This window comes from Bos indicus, chromosome 8 (assembly GCF_029378745.1).
Source record: "Bos indicus isolate NIAB-ARS_2022 breed Sahiwal x Tharparkar chromosome 8, NIAB-ARS_B.indTharparkar_mat_pri_1.0, whole genome shotgun sequence".
Taxonomy (NCBI): domain Eukaryota; kingdom Metazoa; phylum Chordata; class Mammalia; order Artiodactyla; family Bovidae; genus Bos; species Bos indicus.
The window spans coordinates 26,588,991-26,610,449 of record NC_091767.1 but is presented as its reverse complement, the minus strand read 5'-3'; the positions used below and the strand labels follow the sequence as shown (position 1 = coordinate 26,610,449).

The 21,459-nt window shown below is 40.3% G+C and overlaps 1 protein-coding gene across 2 annotated transcripts in view; it reads left to right on the top strand.

Moving 5' to 3' along the window:
- Window positions 1-21,459, top strand: part of SH3GL2 (SH3 domain containing GRB2 like 2, endophilin A1) — a 225,890-nt gene that overhangs the window by 146,102 nt on the left and 58,329 nt on the right. For both annotated transcript variants that reach the window (XM_070794497.1, XM_070794498.1), the window contains exon 2: window positions 20,451-20,519. In XM_070794497.1, the coding sequence (XP_070650598.1) occupies window positions 20,451-20,519 (69 nt within the window). The remainder of the gene's footprint in view (window positions 1-20,450; window positions 20,520-21,459) is intronic.

Below are 21,459 nucleotides of genomic sequence, written 5' to 3'. Positions count from 1 at the left end.
AGAAACACAGTTTACAGAAAACTATATAATAATTCATTAGGAACATTTCTTTTAGGTTCCAGAAAATCAAATCCCACTTTGAGTTTTCATGCCCTGTGTAGAAAAGGAAACGAAAACAAAAGGACAATAACAACAAACCCAAATTGTATTCTCTAAACCTCCTTACAGAGCAGGATGCTTTTATTAGCAAATCTGGGACTTGATGCAGGAAGACTTCTTTCAGAAAGAAGCCATATGTTCCCCTGTGCATGCCAGACTTGTGACAATCATGATTCTGTGGTCTTGCAAATGAAAGCAAAATGTGTAGCCCTCCCAGTAGGGATAAAACCTGTTCCTGAAGCACCATCCTTTTGTGGCCTCTTATTTGGCTGAGTGACTTTGCACTAAGTTTATCTAGCATGAGGTTTTAAAATCATATATCCTCTCATTTTACCCTCATTGCTCTTCCGATGAAGACCCTCATATCTTCCAGAGGGGCTTGCAGTGTCTGCCTCCTTCTGATAGCTTACGGTGAATGACGTTGGATTCGTGATCTCCAAAGAAGATTTAGCTTCGGGATCAGGGGCCAGGCTTGATCACTCAAGAGCTTTTGTGTAGCAGAGTTTTATGAAAGTAAGAAAATGAACAGAGAAAGCTTCTGACATAGACATCAGAAAGGGGGCGGAGAGTGCCTCACTGGCTAGCCTTATCAAGGCCTTATATACTTTTTTCAGACCCACTCCCACAAAGTACATCTTAAATAAATAAAATTAAAACAAACAATAGAAATATCTTACCAGACCTACTCCCATGATATGCATTTTAAGATGATGGGATTAGTCAGAAGGTTCTTGTTAAGGAGAAACATGTCCTTGAGCAAGATACATTGTTAAATTGACTAAGACAAAGCAATGTAGAAAAGAACATTGTTCCTTTTCTCCTTGAGAGCCCCAGACCCCTTTCTCCTCCTCCTCCTCCTCCTCCTCCTCCTCCTCCTCCTCCTCCTCCTCCTCCTCCTCCTCCTCCTCCTCCTCCTCCTCCTCCTCGGGAACCTTGGACTTCTTATCAACCTACCTAGGAATTGACTCTCTCACTTCCAGAATCTCCAGTTTCATCTTGAGTGCTTTCTCTTTCCCTTTCTAATCCTTCTCTTTCCCTTCTAATGTTTCATGCAGGGCTCTTGGAGAAGCCATACTTACCCAATATACCCTAGGGCCCTTGCACATCCTCCTTGTGGTCTCTTGAATGCCTGACATATAAAAAGAATTCAGTAAATATTTCCCAAATGTATGAACGATAGAGATTGGAAAGTAGCCAGATTCTAACATGGTGGTGGTGGTGGTGGTGGTGGAGATGTTGTGGTAGGCAACAAGCATATAAAAAAGGAACCACTTTTGACGGTTTTGTCTGATCACTAGTGTTTTAAATGGTTGTTGAGCAGTCCAGCTTTCATCCTACTTCATCCTTGCTTTCATCCTACTCTCTCATTTTCACCATATTCTTTTTTTAAGTTTTATTGGGATATAGTTGATTTACAATGTTGTGTTAGTTTCAGGTGTACAGCAAAGTGAATCAGCTATATGTATACATATATCCACTCTTTTTAAGATTCTTTTCCCATATAGACCATTACAGAGTATTGAATAGAGTTCCCTGTGCTATACAGTAGGTCCTTATTAGTTAGTAGTGTGTCTATGTCAATCCACTCTTCCAGTTTATCCCCACCTCCACCCCAGTAACCATAAGTTTATTTTCTACATTTGTAACTCTATTTCTGTTTTGTAGATAAGTTCATTTGTAGCCTTTTTAAAGATTCCACATATGAGTGATATCATATGATATTTGTCTTTCTCCGTCTGACTTACTTCATTCAGTATGATAATCTCTAGATCATCCATGTTACTGCAAATGACATTATTTCATTCTTTTTATGGCTGAGCAATAGTCCTTTGTATATTTGTACCACATCTGCCTTATCCATTCTTTTATTGATGCACATTTAAGTTGCTTCCATGTCCTGGCTATTGTAAATAGTGCTGCAGTGAACACCGGGGTGCACGTATCTTTTCAAATTATGATTTTCCCTTTACGTATGCCTGGGAGTGGGATTGCTGGATCATATGGTAGCTCTATTTTAATTTGTTAAGGAACTTCCATACTGTTTTCCATAGTGGCTGTACCAGTTTACATTCCCACCAGTGATAGAGGAGGGTTCCCTTCTCTCCACACCCTTTCTAGCATTTATCATTTGTATATTTAAAAAAAATTGTTCATTGTATTCTTATCAACAGTCATGCCAACATAGTATCTTAATAATCATTTTTTAAAAACTGTTTATGGTGCTACTGTTGGAAATTGTGTCCAGAGCTGCTGCTAATTATCCTGTGACAATATCCACTTTTGCCATCACCATCAGTAGAGAGATATTTTGAAGGAAAGAAGAAAAGATAAATGCAGTGATTGTTCAGGGAAATGATAGCAAATAGAAATGAAATAGGAAAAAAAAAATGAGATCAAACTCGTGCATAGCTTGGTGTACTGCCTTTTCATCTGCTTGTACTTTGTAGGCCAGCCATGTGCCAGGCTAACTCTGTGCATGAGGAACCAGAGATGAACAAAACCAAGATCACTACCTTCCGGGAACTCTGTATGTTAGACATGCATTCAAGTAGATGATGGTAATACAAAATAAAACCTAACAAGTGCTGAATAGAGTTTGACCCAGTGTTACTGAACCAAACTTGGATCCACTCTCCCCATGTGCAGCACAGCCAGTGCTGACAACAGGTTATGGTGAAGGAAATGTGTTTACTGCAGGGCCAGGCAAGGAGAATGGGCAGCTTATGCCCAAAGGACCCAAGTTCCCCCACGGCTTTTAGGGAAGGGTTTTAAAGACACAGTGAGGGAGTGGGTAAGGGGGTCCATGATTGGCTACTGCACAGTTCTCTGATTGCTGGGTGGTGAGCTAAGCACATTGCAGATGCAGGGGGCAGCACTATACTCAGACCTCAGTTGGTCTGGGGGCTGTATGTGCATGGTCATTAAGCAGTTAGCTTCTTCCACCTGGTGGAGATTTTAGGATCTGCAGAGCAATTCAAGCATATGGCCCAGGATATTACCCATAGCTCTTAGGAGGAACCAAAGGTCCTTGACTTTGTTTCATGACTAACCTACTATTATTTAGTCTTGCTTGACTGTTTTCCTTTGCTTCTGCATTTCCTCACTTTCTGATTATATTTGTTCTTTGGAACTCTGGGAAAGTCTAGGCGACAAAAGCTTTTTACAAATGAGGCCAGTGTAGGATACAAAGGGTAGGGGCTATTTGTCCTTGGGAAGGCCCCCCAGGGTCTCGCTTAGTTTCACCAGGAGCTGTGGGAGCAAAGAATGAAGCAGGGCAAAGGCTAACAGAGTTTTGCCAAGAGAACACACTGGTCATAGCAAATACTCTCTTCCAAAAATACAAGAAAAGGCTCTACACATGTACATCACCAGATGGTCAATACTGAAATCATATTGATTACATTCTTTGCAGCCAAAGATGGAGAAGCTCTATACAGTCAGCAAACACAAGACTGGGAGCTGACTGTGGCTCAGATCATGAATTCCTTACTGCCAAATTCAGACTTAAATTGAAGAAAGTAGGGAAGACCACTAGACCATTCATGTATGACATAAATCAAATCCCTTAGGATTATACAGTAAAAGTGACAAATAGATTCAAGGGATTAGATCTGATAGACAGAGTGCCTGAAGAACTATGGACAGAGGTTCATGACATTGTACAGGAGGCAGTGATCAAGACCATTCCCAAGAAACACAAAAAGGCAAAATGGTTGTCTGAGAAGGCCTAAAGAAGAGAAGTGAAAGGCAAGGAGAAAAGAAAAGATATACTCATTTGAATGCAGAGTTCCAAAAATAACACAAAGAGATAAGAAAGCCTTCCTCAGTGATTGATGCAAAGAAATAGAGGAAAACAATAGGATGGGAAAGACTAGAGATCTCTTCAAGAAAATCAGAGATACTGAGGGAACATTTCATGCAAAGATGGGCTCAATAAAGGACAGATTGGTATGGACCTAACAGAAGCAGAAGATATTAAGAACAGGAGGCAATAATACACACAAAAAAAAGTATACAAAAAGATCTTCATGACCCAGATAAGCACGAAAGTGTGTTCACTAACCTAGAGCCAGACATCCTGGAATGCAAAGTCAAGTGGACCTTAGGAAGCATCAGTACGAACAAAGCTAGTGGAGGTGATGGAATTGCAGTTGAGCTATTTCAAATCCTAAAAGATGATGCTCTGAAAGTGCTGCACTCAATATGCCAGCAAATTTGGAAAACTCAGCAGTGGCAACAGGACTGGAAAAGGTCAGTTTTCATTCCAATTGTAAAGAAAGGCAATGCCAAAGAATGCTCAAACTACTGCACAATTGCACTCATCTCACATACTAGCAAAGTAATGCTCAAAATTCTCCAAGCCAGGCTTCAACAGTACATGAACTGTGAACTTCCAGATGTTCAAGCTGGATTTAGAAAAGGCAGAGGAACCAGGGATCAAATTGCCCACATCTGTTGGATCATCCAAAAAGCAAGAGAGTTCTAGAAAAACATCTCCTGCTTTATTGACTATTCCAAGGCCTTTGACTGTGGATCACAACAAAGTGTTGAAAATTCTTAAAGAGATGGGAATACCAGACCACCTGACCTGCCTCCTGAGAAATCTATATGCAGGTCAAGAAACAACAGTTAGAACTGGACATGGAACAACAGACTGGTTCCAAATTGGGAAAGGAGTACATGAAGGCTGTATTTTGTCACCCTGCTTATTTAACTTATATGCAGAGTACATCATGCAGAATGCCAGGCTGGATGAAGCACAAGCTGGAATCAAGATAGCCGGGAGAAATATCAATAACCTCAGATATGCAGATGACACCACCCTTATGGCGGAAAGTGAAGAACTAAAGTGCTTCTTGATGAAAGTGAAAGAGGAGAGTGAAAAAGTTGGTTTAAAATTCAACATTCAGTAAACTAAAATCATAGCATCTGGTCCCATCACTTCATGGCAAATAGATGGAGAAACAATGGAAACAGTGACAGACTATTTTGGGGGGCTCCAAAATCATGGTAGATAGTGACTGCAGACATGAAATTAAAAAACGCTTGCTCCTTGTAAGAAAATTTATGACCAACCTAGACAGCATATTAAAAAGAAGAGACATTACTTTGCCAACAAAGGTCCATCTAGTCAAACTATGGTTTCTCTAGTAGTCATGTATAGATGTGGGAGTTGGACTATAAAGAAAGCTGAGTGCCAAAGAATTGATGCTTTTGAAATGTGGTGTTGGAGAAGACTCTTGAGAGTCCCTTGGACAGCAAAGATATCCAACCAGTCCATCCTAAAAGAAATCAATCCTGAATATTCATTGAGTGCAGAAGAATTGATGCTTTTGAACTGTGGTCTTGGAGAACACTCTTGAGAGTCCCTTGGACTGTGAAGAGATCACACCAGTCCATCCTAAGGGAGATTATTCCTGGGTGTTCTGGAGGGACTGATGTTGAAGCTGAAATTCCAATACTTTGGCCACCTGATGCGGAGAGCTAACTCATTTGAAAAGACCCTGATCCTGGGAAAGATTGAGCCTGCGAGGAGAAGGGGACGACAGAGGATGAGATGGTTGGATGGCATCACGACACGATGGACATGGGTTTGGGTGGACTCTGGGAGTCGGTGATGGACAGGGAGGCCTGGTGTGCTGCGGTTCACGGGGTCGCAAAGAGTCTGAGATGACTGAGCGACTGAACTGAACTGAACTGAACTGATGCTGGGAAGACTGAAGGCGGGAGGAGAAGGGAAGGACAGGATGAGATGGTTGGATGGCATCACCATCAATGCATGTGCATTTTAGTAGGCTCCAGGTGTTGGTGAAGGACAGGGAATCCTGGCATGCTGCAGTCCATGGGGTCACAAAGAGTGGGACACAACTGAACGACTGAACTACAACTATAACAGGGGAAGGTAGAGTTGATCTAGTGACCATTTGATTACAGCAGGTCCATAGGCAAAAAGAAAGGAGTTATGAATTTATTACTGAAGGACAGTAAACCCTAATTGTGGAGAAGGCAATGGCAACCCACCCCAGTACTCTTGCCTGGAAAATTCCATGGACAGAGGAGCTTGGTAGGCTGCAGTCCATGGGGTCACGAAGAGTCGGACACGACTGAGTGACTTCACTTTTCACTTTCATGTATTGGAGAAGGAAATAGCAACCCGCTCCAGTGTTCTTGCCTGGAGAATCCCAGGGACGGGGGAGCCTGGTGGGCTGCTGTCTGTGGGGTGGCACAGAGTCGGACACGACTGAAGCGACTTAGCAGCAGCAGCAAACCCTAATTGATATTAATCAATTCTTGTTAGTTACTAAGAAAATGCTTAACAATGACTTCTAACAATATAAACAGTTATGGAAAGCAAGTTAAATATTTTAAGGAATTTTTGTGTGTTTAACCATCCTCCAGTGCTACAGATTGGTATCTATTGATTACAGCTAACCCAAGTAGACCCTCTCCTGAAAACAGGATTTTTATTGATATGGGAATCAGGGAATCTGAGTTTCAGTCCTATTTCTGGTATGTCCCGGCTGTCTGACCATAACACACCTGTTCCTCTCATCCCCACATTCTCAGTGCTTCCCTTCCCTGCTCCTCCCCTTACCCTCCAGCACATACTGGTACCTGAGGGATGATGTAGTCCTGTGAGAAACACAAGTTTACTTCACAAGGCTCCCTCTTTCCTACAGTGTCACTCCAAATTAGAATTGGAACTTGTCATTTTGCCCAAAAAAGCTCCAAACCCCCACAACAAAAAGTATACTTCATGGGCTCATGAATGTATTAACTTTCCTCTCAGATTCTCCTGTTTAACCTCTTCTTGCTAATACCATGATCAGCTGTGACACAGAATGGTGATGTGAGCTGATTTGATAAGAAAACTTGAGGTCACTTCTGAGAAATGGTTTCTCAGAATAGCATTGCATTCTGAAATGTAAATCTCCAGTTTGCCTTTAATTAGTAATGCGTACCCACAGGCACACCATTTTGCTCTTCAAAGATCCTCTTCTGGAATGATGTTGTGTATATTAACAGCCCTCAAATTGTTACTTGGCCTAGATATTGGAAAGTGTTTATGTTTTCCTTCTAGGACAAGTTTGTCTTGGTAGAAGCATTTTGGAAGGCTCCACCTTATGGTCACCATGTTCATGGTGTCCCCATGTTACTCTTAAGTAACAGGATCATGTGGTGGTGCTTACAGAGTAACAACACTAATCCTTTGCATTGATGAAGTGCTTTATAGTCTGCAAAACACTTAGTTATCTTCTATAATCTTTGTAACTGCCCTGTGAGGTGGCTTTGAATTATCCCTATGTCAGAAAACTTGAGAGGTAAAATGATTTGCCCAATCTAGAAAATAACACAAAATGTCCATTACCTTATGGATGGACAAAGAAAATATGGTGTATTCATATAATGAAATATTATTCAACCATAAAAAGGAAGTGCTAACACATGCCCCAACATGAATGGACCTTGATAACATGATGATAACTGAAAGAAGACAGAAACAGGAGACCACGTAATTGTATCATTCCATTCATGTGAAATATCCAAAATAGGCATATCCGTACAGACAGAAAGTAGATTAGTGGCTGCCGGGGTGGGGGAGCATTAAATGGAGTTGCGGGGAGAGGATTAGGGGGTGACTGCTGATGGGTACCAGGTTTCTTTATGGTATGATGAAACTGTTCTTGATTTCTTGATTAGATTATGGTGATGGTCACACAACTCTGTAAATATACTAAAAGTCATTGAATTGTGTACTTTAAATGAGTGATCTTTGTGTCATTAAAGTTGTTAAAAAGTTTAATTCATTATTCTTTTCCCTATACTCCAGAGCTTAAGGAAAGTGACTTCAAAACAATTACCCTTGGGCCCCTGTCTTGACATGTATTTGACTTCACCTTTTTTTGTCATGAAAAGAGGTGCCAGCCTCTTCTCAAGAGTCTGCCCCTTCCAAATATTCCTCCATCTCTTCTCTCATGTCCAAATTGAACAAATAAGAGGACAGCCTCTCGAAAGCTCTGTGGCCACCACCTACTACTCACTAGCTGACTTTAGCACTTTAGTGAGCCTGAGAAAAATTTAAGAAACAGTATCCTTTCCTGTGTACTTTCCTTAGCTTATTTTTTGGCATATTTTTATTGGAGCTTTGCAAGCAGTCAGCTCATGCAAGAGCAAGTCTCCCACATGATTGAAAAGCACTGGGCAGAAACTTGAAAGGAAAGCAAGCTATTAGTGCTGGTTTGGAGAGCTGAAATGTGTTTAGAGCATGCCCCCAATTTGATAGACAACTTTGAGCAACTCTAAGCCTGGAGAAATGCCAAATATTTCTCTGTTATTTATCATATAAAAAAATATATATACTTATATATACACACACATATATGTATCTGTGTGTTTATATAAGTATATATCTATAAGTATGTTTATGTGTATGTATGTTATATATGTATATGTATATATATGTATGTATGTGTGTATGTACGTTATATATTTATATGTATATGAAAGTATAGAGTGTAACTATTGGTAGAGAATTGACTGAGACAGTAGGAAATGGGACAGTGAAATGAGTGGCTTCTTTTCCACCTTGAAAGTGTACTGGCAAACAAGGTGTCAGGTTAGCTTTCAGATGTGGGATGCAGTGACATTACTCTGAATACATGCTCTGAGTATTGCATCAGCCTTGTCTGTGAAATGTCCCTTGCAGGGGCAGAATTCTAATACTAGAATTTACTAGAACTCAAAATCCCAATACTAGAAATAACGAGTAAAAGGCAAACCAGGAATTTGTATGATTGGGGGTGGGGAGCCTCCTCTGCTTCTCCTTCTCTGACTTCAGCATGAACTGGCAAGGTGTGAGTCTCCAGAGATTCATCTGCAGTGCAGGCCACAGAACTTGAAGCTCAGGGTGGAAGCAAAGCATGCATATATCAGGGCATAGTCTTCTCAGGCAGTGACAGGCTGCTTAGCACTCAGGAAATTTTGCCCAGATTGTAAATGAAATCTATATTTGTATCTGCCTTGACATTAAAGTGCTCTTAACATTTTGGGTTCAGATGATGGAATTTCTACAGCATGAGTTACCAAAGTTGATATCTCAGAGAGGGATCCATCTTTCTGAGTTTTATGTGGTTATTCTTTGTTCCCAATTGAATTCCTCTATTAGCTGGCGCAGTGATAAAGAATCTGCCTGCTAGTGCAGAACAAGAGGCACGGGTTCAATCCTTGGGTTAGGAAGATCCCCTGGAGGAGGAAATGTCAACCCACTCCAGTATTTTTGCCTAGAAAATTCCATGGACAGAGGAGCCTGGTGGGCTACTGCCCATGGGTTTGCAAAGAGTTTGGCATGACTGAGCACACCCGCATGTTAGTAGGTCAGTGATTTTCTATATAAGATGGTGGGTCTGGTATCTCTTCATTGAATGCCAAGAGGTGGTCCATCCACATTCATGACCATCTCTGCAGCCTCTTTGTATCTCCTCCTTGCTGTTACTTAAGTTATAGCTTATGATTTTTTATTGCCGCTAACCAATCTGATTAGCGGCAATAAAAAGCATGATGCCAGCTTCCTTTGGCTTTAGAGAAAGAGGAGCACTTATCTCAGGATAAAGCTCAGGTGCCACATTTGGTGACATAAAATGCTGTATGGAGAACTGAATGAATTGATATGTGACATACTTATAGGAAGTCTCGCAAGTGTCTTCAAATACCCCTTGGCTTGCAGCTTGTCCCTGATGCTTGCTTTCTGCAAAGCTGAGGAACTTACCTTGAGTGGATGGATGAAGGCTGTCCAAGCATTAGTGATAGAAATGGAGCATATTCTCAGCTGCCTGCCCTACAGCTGAGACCCAAGGAGTATCAGTTACTCTACTTTAATGGGCTGCTGCTGCTGCTGCTAAGTCGCTTCAGTCGTGTCCGACTCTATGCGACCCCATAGATGGCAGCCCACCTGGCTCCCCCATCCCTGTGATTCTCCAGGCAAGAACACTGGAGTGGGTTGCCATTTCCTTCTCCAATGCATGAAAGTGAAGTCGCTTAGTCGTGTCTGACTCTTAGTGACCCCATGGACTGCAGCCCACCAGGCTCCTCCATCCATGGGATTTTCCAGGTAAGAGTACTGGAGTGGGGTGCCATTGCCTTCTCCAACTTTAATGGGCATCTCCTACCAAAGATGATTTCTTTTTAATTTTAGAAGGAGATTTGCATCAAAATAACCCTAGAATGTGAGGTCAAGAGGGGAAGAGTTCCATGGCATTTTGTTTTCAGATACTTTTCATGGTATTTTCTTTTTCCCTTCCTTTTCTAATTGTTATCTACCTTTGATGTACTATAAATAGCCCTCCAGCAGGTAGAAATTGCATCCGTTAGGGATCTTCAGAAAAACAGACCCAGTAGGATATGGAGACAGAATGTTTTCTTCCTCAAGGAAACCTCAGTATTGTTTTTAAGGCCTTTCAGTTGGTCGGATGCAACCCTCCCACATTTTCAAGGACAATTGTGTTTACTTAAGCTCAACTGATTGTGGAATTAACCACAAATCTATAGACTATCTTGGGGCTTTCCAGGTGGCTCAGTGGTAAAGAATCTGCCTACCAATGCAAGAAACGCAGGTTCGATCCCTGGTTCAGGAAGATCTCCTGGAGGAAGAAATGGCAACCCACTCCGGTATTCTCACCAGGGAAATTGCATGAACAGAGGAACCAGATTGGTCATAAAGAGCCAGGCACAATATTTGCAACAAGACCTAGATTAGTGTTTGATTGAATAACTGAGTACAGTTGTTGGTGTTCAGTTGCTCAGTTGTGTCCAACTCTTTGCAACCCCATGGACTGCAGTACACCAGGTTTCTCTGTCCTTCACTATCTCCTGGAGTTTACTCAAACTCATGTCCATTGAGTTGGTGATGACATCTAACCATCTCATCATCCTCTGTCACACCCTTCTCCTCCTGCCCTCAATCTTTCCCAGCATCAGGGTCTTTTCCAATAAGTTGGCTCTTTGCATCAGGTGGCCAAAGTATCGGAGCCTCAGCTTTAGCATCAGTCTTTCCAATGGATATTCAGGGTTGATTTCCTTTAGGATTGACTGGTTTGATCTCCTTGCAGTTCCAGGGACTCTTAAAAGTCTTCTCCAGTACCTCATTTTGAAGGCATCAGTTCTTCAGTGCTCAGCCTTCTTTATGGTCTTACTCTCACATCTGTACACAACAACTGGATAGACCATAGCTTTGACTATATGGACCTTTGTTGGTAAAGTAATGTCTCTGCTTTTTAATATGCTGTCTAGGTTGGTCATAACTTTCCTTCCAAGGAGTAAGCGTCTTTTAATTTCGTGGCTGCAATCACCATCTGCAGTGATTTTGGAGCCCCCAAAAATAAAGTCAGCCACTGTTTCCCCATCTGGAAACTGTTTCCACTATTTCCCCATCTATTTGCCATGAAGTCATGGAACTGGATGCTGTGATCTTAGTTTTTTGAATGTTGAGTTTTAAGCCAGCTTTTTCACTCTCCTCTTTCACCTGCATCAAGAAGCTCTTTTGTTCCTTTTCACTTTCTGCCATTAGGGTGGTGTCATCTGTGTCTTCTCCTGACAGTCTTGATTCCAGCCTTTGCTTCATCCAGCCTGGTGTTTTGCATGATGTACTTTGCATAGAAGTTAAATAAGCAGGGTGACAATATACAGCCTTGATGTATTCCTTTCCCAACTTTGAACCAGTCAGGTATTCCATGCCCCGTTCTAACTATTGCTTCTAGACTTGCATACAGGTTTCTCAAGAGGCAGGTAAGGTGGTCAGGTATTCCCATCTCTTTCAGAATTTTCCACAGTTTGTTGTGATCTACATGGTCAAAAGTTTTAGCATATGAATGAAGCAGAAGTAGATGTTTTTCTGGAATTCTTTTTTTTTTTTCTTTGATTTCTCTGCCTTTTTTTTTTTTTTTTAAATTTTATTTTATTTTTAAACTTTACATAATTGTATTAGTTTTGCCAAATATCAAAATGAATCCGCCACAGGCATACATGTGTTCCCCATCCTGAACCCTCCTCCCTCCTCCCTCCCCACACCATCCCTCTGGGTCGTCCCAGTGAATTCTCTGATCCCAGGGATGTTGGCAATTTGATCTCTGGTTCCTCGCCTTTTCTAAATCCAGCTTGTACATGTGGAAGTTCTCAGTTCATATACTCTTGAAGCCTGGTGTTGGTTTAGGCGCTAAGTCATCTCTGGCTTTTGTGACTCCATGGACTGTAGCCTGCCGGGCTCCTCTGTCCATAGGATTCTCCAGGCAAGAATACTGGAGTGGGTCACCATTTCCTTCTCCAGGGTATATTTCCCACCCAGGAATTGAACCTGGGTCTCCTGCATTGCAGGCAGATTCTTTACTGACTGAGCTCCTGGCTTGAAGGATTTTGACCATTACCTTGCTAGCATGGGCACTGTAGCCTAGCTTAATTGATTCATCAAATTAACCATACTAGAAGTAGATATCAAATTTTAAATTGAAAGACACCTTAGAACTCTCCTGGTTATCTCATCACACCCTATCCCAATTTGTGGATGAGGAAACAGAGGCCCAGCGAAGTTTGTAATTTCAGTTTACAAAAAAGTAAAGAGCTTCCCAGCAGTTGCTCTTAACAATGGAAGACCTAGGGCTACTTTTCCTTGCCTTATCAGGGAAAGTAAAGCCCTGAGTTATAGGGCTTTAGGTTTTAGGCCATTCATTAGAGGGTACTGAAATCCCAAATGAATTACTGTTTTTTTTTTTTGTTTGTTTGTTTTTTTCTAAGTTCTGTTTTTTTTGTCTTTTTGTTTTTTTTCTCAAGGGATTTTATAACTGAGCTTCAAATAGAATTAAAAAAAAATAGTATATGACATAATTCTAGCCCTAAGTCTTGGGAGTCTACGTTTAGCAGACACTGTCTTTTTATATTTTGCTCACTTTTGGTGGCTTAGTGCTGTAGACTATGAAAATGCATGATTTTTTTCCTATTGCCAGGGATGGGAAACTTTATGGCTATATTTTCAAATTCTGTGAATCCCCCTTACTAAATTACCCCTTATCTGATGAGGAACTAGATTCTTTGGATGAATGAAAAAATAGAGAAGTGCCTGTTGGTTTTTATTACATACATTTTATGTACTTAATTTTCTTTTCTTTTTTTTTTCTAGAAGACAGAAATAGGATCACTTGTGAATGCAGCTGTAGGTGATAGTATAAACTGTCTTTCCAGGGAGGGACTGAAATTTGCATAATAAGTCTATTATAAATGCTGCCATTTCCCTTTGAGGTGTGTGTGCAAGTAATTAGCCACATAGTGCATGGGAAGTTCTCAATTTGGTGCAACAGAGCTTAGAAACTTATTACTCTTAACCCAGGTGAACCACACCAGAAGCTTAGAACATCATGCAAATCAATTTCTGCATTTCCTATATAATATTTGACAAAAAGCAAGATAGGCTGAAAGTTGGGAAAGGGCCAAGTGCTTAGTTCTCCTAACTCATTCTAATTTGCTCCAGATATTCAAAGAAAATCATTCTTCATTCTGTTGAATTCTTGGGGGAGGGGGTATAATTATGAGAGGAATCCATCAACCAAAAAAAGATGCACAGCGTGATAGCTGCAGTTAAGTTTTATATGGGGCAGAATGAGGACTGCAGCCCTGGAGACAGCACCTGAGACAGCGCTGAGAAGCTGCTCCAGGCAGTGAGGGAAGGCCGATATATGTGATTTCCGTGAAGGGGGTGTTCATTGCAATTAAGCACTTACTGTACAAGAGGTTTTCTGTTACTCCTGAGGAGCTGATGTCAGTTAAAGGGATTTAGTGTTTTTCTAGATATGAGGAGATACAAGGATTGGGATCACGCAATCAGTTCCTGAAAATATCTATCTTAAGACCTGTTCTACCAGTTTCACTGAAGCACAAAGTGACTCATTCTCTACCCTGAACTCCCTTCAGGTGTGTCGAAGGTCAGCAGCTGCAGCAGCACGGGATTCAATCCCCATGAAGACAGATGGCAAATGCCCTTGGCAAGCACCAGTTTGTAGTTGACAAACCTTTTTATTGTTCTTCAATATAGTGAGAAATAGAATTAGCACAGTTAGTTCAATTAACTTAGTTTAGATAGATGAAAATGCCTTTACTCATTTTCAATAAAATATGAAATTTCTGATTGAGAAAAATAATATATAGTTTTTGAAATTCATAAAAAAAAAACATCATGGCATTTAAGCATTCCAATTTAATGACAGCTGAGAAAAACTAGGGTGAAACCTGTACCCCATAAAGTATATCCATCCTCCTCTTCATACATGGCAACACCACCATCTGGAAAAGCTAGATCTACTTGTATTTAGCCAAATACCAAGATAATATTGCTGTGATTTTGACTTTTCTGTTTCCTTCTGAATATTAGATATGTTGTCAAGTATTATCATTTTAATTTTAGTACCTAACCAATGAATAATAATTAAAGAACTTTCATAGAGTCAGAGTATGGGCTTCTTTTATTTGACTTCCCTGGTGGCTCAGAGGATAGTGTCTGCCTGAAACATGGGAGACTGGGGTTCGATCCCTGGGTCAGGAATATCCCCTGGAGAAGGAAATGGCAACTCACTCCAGTATTCTTGCCTGGAGAATCCCATGGATGCAGGAGCCTGGTAGGCTCTAGTCCAGGGGGTCATCGCAAAGAGTCGGACATGACTGAGCGACTTCATTTTCACTTTCTTTCTTTCATAGGTGACGTCTTTCTATAAATATTGGGAAAGCAATATTTTGAGTGTGCTATATTTTTACTTATTGTCGACAGAAAAAAGTTATGACGTTTTACAGGGGAGATAACACTCTCAGAAATGAGATAAAGAACCAGTGCTCACTCATAATTAAGGGTCCTTCTTTGATTTATTTTGCTCTTAGAATAATTCATTGAGACACATTTTTGTTTCAACTGATGATTTTCTGCTGTGCAGTGTGTTAGGTACTGTGAAAGTTTTCAGACAAAGTTGCATGTGATATGATTCCCACCTTTGAATTTTATAATCAGATAAGCAAAAGTTCTCAGCAGTTTTACTCATCAAGTAGCTAGTTCCAGGGAGTCCAACAGATGGTGTGTTTTATTAAGAATGCAGTGGAAATCTAGTAACTTCCATCTAGGGTGGGCATTCAAGATGAAGATGGAGAAGGTGAAAGTTGGATTAGCATCTTAGGTACTTGGCAGGATTTGAAAATTAGAAAAGAGAAATAAAATAGGTCCAGGTACAAGGCAAAAGGAATTAACACAGCATATTTGGTGGCTGGTATGAAAATCTGGCTTTGTATAATGAATAAAGAGACAAAGCTAAACAAAAATAGGGACATCAGACATTAAATAACTTTGCAGGTGTGTGGAGTATGAGTGAATTTGGTCTTAAGTCTACTGAATTTCGCTGATGATGTGATTTTCAAGGAGACCTTTATAAAAGGCTGTTGGAGATAAGGTGGTTGGATATTCAGTGTTTGATTGAAGTGCAATATAGGGAAGTATCAGAGCTGAAGCTAGAGGGTGGAGTGTCTTTTACCTGCTGCTGTTGCTGCTGCTAAGTCGCTCCAGTCCTGTCCGACTCTGTGGTGATAATTCATGCAGGGGAGGATGAGTCATTGTTGGAGAGCCTGCAGCATCCTCATCCTTTGGGCTGAGAACAGTGGTCATTTATTTAAGCTGCCTCCTGCTTCTGGTTCCCTTATTTTTCTTATTTGGCATATAGAAAAAATAGTGTGAGGCAACACGACTCCAGACTCAGAATTAAGACTTTTAATTTAAAATGTGAGTTGATTATATTATTTTCTTTCTTTGAAGAGTTATACCTTCTGAAAAACCATCCCTGAGTGAAATGATCAGTCCTGTTTGCCTTACTTTATGCCTCCTTTCAGTCTTTTTAACATTAACATTTACAAAATTGCACTGTAGTTCAGTTCACAAATCTTTACTGAGTGTATCTTGTGATGAATACAATGAAGAATAACTTAGAGGAAGATGAGATTTTTTGGTTTGGTTGGAATATATGGAGAGTGTAATAGAAAATAAAAGATTGGAAGCACAAATTCTCAGTGTTGTGCTAGGCGAGTACGCTGGGAGATTTTGAACAGGTGAGTTGTTTTTAGATGCTACAGATGGGCATATTGACTCATTTATACTGTTTTGGTTGATTCAAATAACTTTTGCTAATGTTTATTTGAATAGGGGATCAATTTCTCAAAAAGTGAGTATACTAGCTAAAGTATACTAAACAATATTGGAAAATACTCAATAATATGAAATCTTTTTAGGAACCACCTCACTGGAATATAGTAGAGCAAAACTATTCTTAAGTAAATGGTACTAGGTAAGGAAAACAAGAGCTATATTAGTGTCTCAGGGTAAAGATTCTGCCTGCAATATAGGATACCCAGGTTTGATCCCTGGATTGGGAATATCACCCAGAGAAAGAAATGGCAACCCACTCCAGTATTTTTGTATGGGAAATCCCATGGGCAGAGGAGGCTGGTGGGCTATAGTCACAAGAGTTGGACATGACTTAGTGACTAAACCACCACCAAGGAAAACAAAACTCATTGTTGGCCAAATGAGCTCAGGGATCCTGTCTTCCTCACCTGACTCACATACACAAAAGCAATAGAAGTTTTAGTAATGTTATTTAAAGAACAGGAGGAGAAAATATTTGGCATACTCCTAAGGAATGAGAATATGGCTATTTAGCACATTGTTTAATTCAGTGCCTTGGTATATTTAGATCCTTTGTGACTTGGGGAAAAAAATAGCCCAGAGAACAATGTAGATGTCATTTTGAATATTCTTTCTTTTGCCATGAATCAAATCAGATAAGAAATTTATATCAACCAAACAATCAGACCAAGACCAGTATCTGTTAGCCTCATTCAATATATTTGGTGAACAGTTTCTCTTATAGCATCTCAAACGTCAGCTTTTGTGGAGAATAGATTCATATTTTCTCTTTTTTCCTTCCTCTCTGTCCCCCTTCCCCTCCCTTTCTCTCTCTCCTCATCCCTCTCTCTCCCCACCGTCTCTCTCTCTCACACACACACACACTCTTTCTCTCTCTCTCTCTCTCACACACACACACTCATACACATAGAGTGCTTAAGCCACATAGTTAAAGTCAGTGGTCTGATGGACTGATGAGTTGTGCTTTGTGTGAGTTACTAGGACTAGTTCTGAATTACTAATGGCCAGTTGATCCTATTTGGTATTCCTATAATACAGTGAGCCACTCTGGTGCTAACCTATTGATGGATATAAAAAAGAAGGAAATTAAAATTACTTTCAGTTGAGCAATATGGGTTGAAAGTATAATATAAGCTCTTGTGGTTTTGATGAAGGTCCTATTTTATTGCTTAGATATGATAAAAATGTGATTAACCAAGGTTACCAGGATTTTCTGTTACTATAAATGGAGATGTTTTTCAGCTACTTGGTTTTTGTGACAATTTTGCAAATGAAAATTAAACATCTCATTCATGGATCATGGGAGGAATATATCTATAATGATTCTCTTTAACCAAAATAGGGCCTTGGCCTGACATTGCAGACAATCAGGTAGAACTGAGACAGTTGAGTTGGGAGTATGAGGCTTATATTTCTTTATTGCATAGGAATTCAATAAGATTATAGAGTTTCCTGGCCCAAATTTAACAGATAACCACATACATCAAGAATAAGACACAAGAGGGGCTTAAATATGAGCTGAAATTGCCATCACTGAGCAAAGTGAAAGGGAGGGAATCTGTAAAAATCAGAGTAAAATTTGTTTGCTGATAAGGAAAATTTGATAATAATAACCTTTAAGTTCCCTTCTATTCCTAATTTTCTATGACTTAAACTTGAACATGCAGGTTAAGTTATTGACACTTGGAATTCCACTGCTGCTGCTGCTGCTAAGTCACTTCAGTCATGTCCGACTCTGTGCGACCCCAAAGATGGCAGCCCACCAGGCTCTGCCATCCCTGGCATTCTCCAGGCAAGAACACTGGAGTGGGTTGCCATTTCCTTCTCCGTAGAATTCCACTAGGAGGTTCTAAACTGAGTTCTAAGACCTTTCCGTCTCTTTCTGGCTTGGTAACATCTTTAAGAATGTAGGCAAAAACTGACTGCTGTGCCAGATAAGTTGATACAGGCTTTTATTTGGTTGATAGTGATGCAGCACAAAGCCTAGATCTGTGCTGCTGCTGCTGCTGCTGCTAAGTCGCTTCAGTCGTGTCCGACTCTGTGTGACCCCATAGACGGAAGCTGATCTTGTTGAAATAATTGATAGCCGCCACCACTTAGGAAACAAGTTAAGTGAGAGGGCTGATGTCAAGGACTGAGAGTTAAAACGGTGAATCGAACTCTGGCCATCTGGCCATTTGATCCAAAGAACTTTAGGCAGAAATGTCCAGCACCATGGACAGCTCTTCAGTACTGTGGTGTGAATGCAAAGCCACCTAGGGTTTACTTGTGGAAATTGCCTTCCAGGCAATTGTTTTTAATTTATGCAAGCCTCATAAAAAAGTTTATTTACGCAAGTCTCAGTTTTCTGATGGACAAGGCAATGGCAACCCACTCCAGTACTCTTGCCTGGAAAATCCCATGGACGGAGGAGCCTGGTAGGCTGCAGTCCATGGGGTCGCTAAGAGTCAGACATGACTGAGCTACTTCACTTTCACTTTTCACTTTCATGCATTGGAGAAGGAAATGGCAACCCACTCCAGTGTTCTTGCCTGGAGAATCCCAGGGACGGGGGAGCCTGGTGGGCTGCCATCTATGGGGTCACACAGAGTCGGACACGACTGAAGTGACTTAGCAGCAGCAGTTTTCTGAAAATGGTTAGATTCTTCTTAAGGTATTAAATAGTAGTTAAAGAAACTGATAGAAACGACCAGGATTTTTAAGCAGACCAGGGAAGCCTAGCAGATGCAGTTTATTGGTGAGAGAAGGGAACTAGGATATATTGCATGTCTTATAGGTTCAGACAGGAGTTCTTATATTTTATACCATTTAATTTGCATAACAACACGGTGTGCCATGGCAGTCCATGCCATGATCTTTCATCACAGCATATTCCTTCTGTTACTGCTGCTGAGGTGAAATCTGGGCCAGAGTGGTGAAAGAATTTAGGCTCTTGATTTTCCCAAGAGTGATCTCTTCTAAAGCTCTTCCTGGTGGCAGAACACAGGAGTTAAAGAAGGGGAATGTAAGCACTATACCTCAGCCCCCAATAAGGGGATATCAGAGCTTCCAAGGCAAGAAAGTGAGCCATGTACCCCAGAGCCCTTTTAGAAGGAGGTAAACCAAGCTTACTTGGATGACCCAGTTGTTACTAAGGTTGCTGCAGGTCTGACCATGGTGGGGATATTCTGCAAAGACCCTCAACACAGTGGCTATTAAAGGAAATGAAAACTTATACTTTAATATGTGTATGTGGTAACTTTATGTAGCACAGTGACATCTTAGTAAAAAGCATCTAACTATCTTTACAGTTATTTTAAGAGGAATGACATTCTGGTGTCATTAGCATTTAATATTTCCTGTTTTTAATGAAAGTGAAATATTTTTCTTGTGATTCCTTTGTAATTTTTATTTGACTTAATTTGATCTTTATTTCAAAACAGAATAGAATATCTAATTTTTTAATGAGCGTGAATTCTACAAGTAGAAAATGTACATTTGCATATGTAAACTGATGAACATAGAACGTATGATAATGGGAATTGACTGGGTAGCAAAGAAATACCCTCAACATCTTTACACACAATTTATCTTATGTATATAAGGACATGGACAACTACAGGGAGATTTATAAGATAACTATTTAAGTCCCTTTATCTGAAGATCAGTTAGGCTGGTATTTTTCATACCAGTTTGATAGATGCTTGTGATTATCTGTTCAACAGCCCATTGAAAAATAGGTTGAAGATGCAGTAATTTTCTACCTAGGTAGCATTTTAGATCCATTATCAGAGGGAAATGATTATTGTATGATGCTGTTGTCCCTTGGAATTTTCAAAAGGAAAATGTTAGTGCTTTGACAGTTGTATGATGATGTATATAATAGAAAGAGCACTAGAGTTGAAATCAGAAGACACAGCTTTGAATTCCTGCTTCAGTATCTACCAGGTGCGTGGATTTTGGTAAATTATCTGTATCCTCTGATACACAGTTGCCTCCTGTGAAAATGGAATGGCCTACCCATGTCAGAGAATAGTTGTGATGTTATATTAGGTGATATTTGTCAAAGCACTTACAACTCGTGACACATATTTTTAAAAGAAAATTTATTTGTAATAATTCCTCTTTTTTTTTTTTTTTTGGTTATTTTCTACAGAAAGTGAGTGAGAAGGTTGGAGGAGCTGAAGGAACCAAGCTAGATGATGACTTCAAAGAGATGGAGAGGGTGAGTCTTCATCACTTAGATTCCCTTGACATAAAATCTCCCAGCATACTAAGAGGAGAAGCGAGAAAGGAAAGGGGAAGCTGTTCTCCACGGGCACCTGAGAATGCAAAAGTTACTCCTAAAAGTACTCTCTTTGTAATGTATATTGTAAAACAGAAGATGTAAATTGCCTTTTTTTTTTTTTTTTCTTTTTTCACTATCCTGAGAACAAAGCCTCCATGAAGGTGAAATGTCATAATGGATTTTATCATCACTTTTCCAAATAGGGACAATATGGAGCTGGTGTTTGAATTGGACTGGGCTGGTACGAAAAGAAGAGAAGGTGGGGAATGATGTATCAGATGTTTTGGGGAGAGTTGCAGTCACTCTCTAGCTTTTGAGAACTTCCCTGAGGGGACTGTGCCAGCACGAGTCAGCGGGTGCAGTGAATGTAGTTGTGAGCCTGTCTGCTCTTGGCCTGAGTTCCACCTACAGTGCTTGTTACACAAGTCTGGGTATTGCTCTGGGCCTCTGTATTCTCATAAATGTAAAAGGAGAATACACGTTCATTCTTCAGAGATTTATTAAGGATGAAAAATAATATAAATCATATAACATTCTTTCTTAAAAGAGCAGATTCTCAACAAGTGAGAGTGGAGGTGGTGAACAAAATACATGTTTTCATTTTTCTTGTGACAGATGCCATGTTTTCCCTTTTGCTTTTCTTTCATTTTGAGACGGTTCATTGAAAGAGATACATAGGCTTACGATGGAGAATGGATATTACATCATGCAATTAATTATTTTAGATGTTAAATTGTGATTGAGTAAAGGATCTGGGAATCCAAACCGTGTACTTGAACAGGGAGAATGTCAAAAGCCCGTGATACCCAGAAACCACATTTTTTACTTAGTCTATCTCAGTTCTAGTGGGCCACCTCAGTTTTGCTATTAATATTTT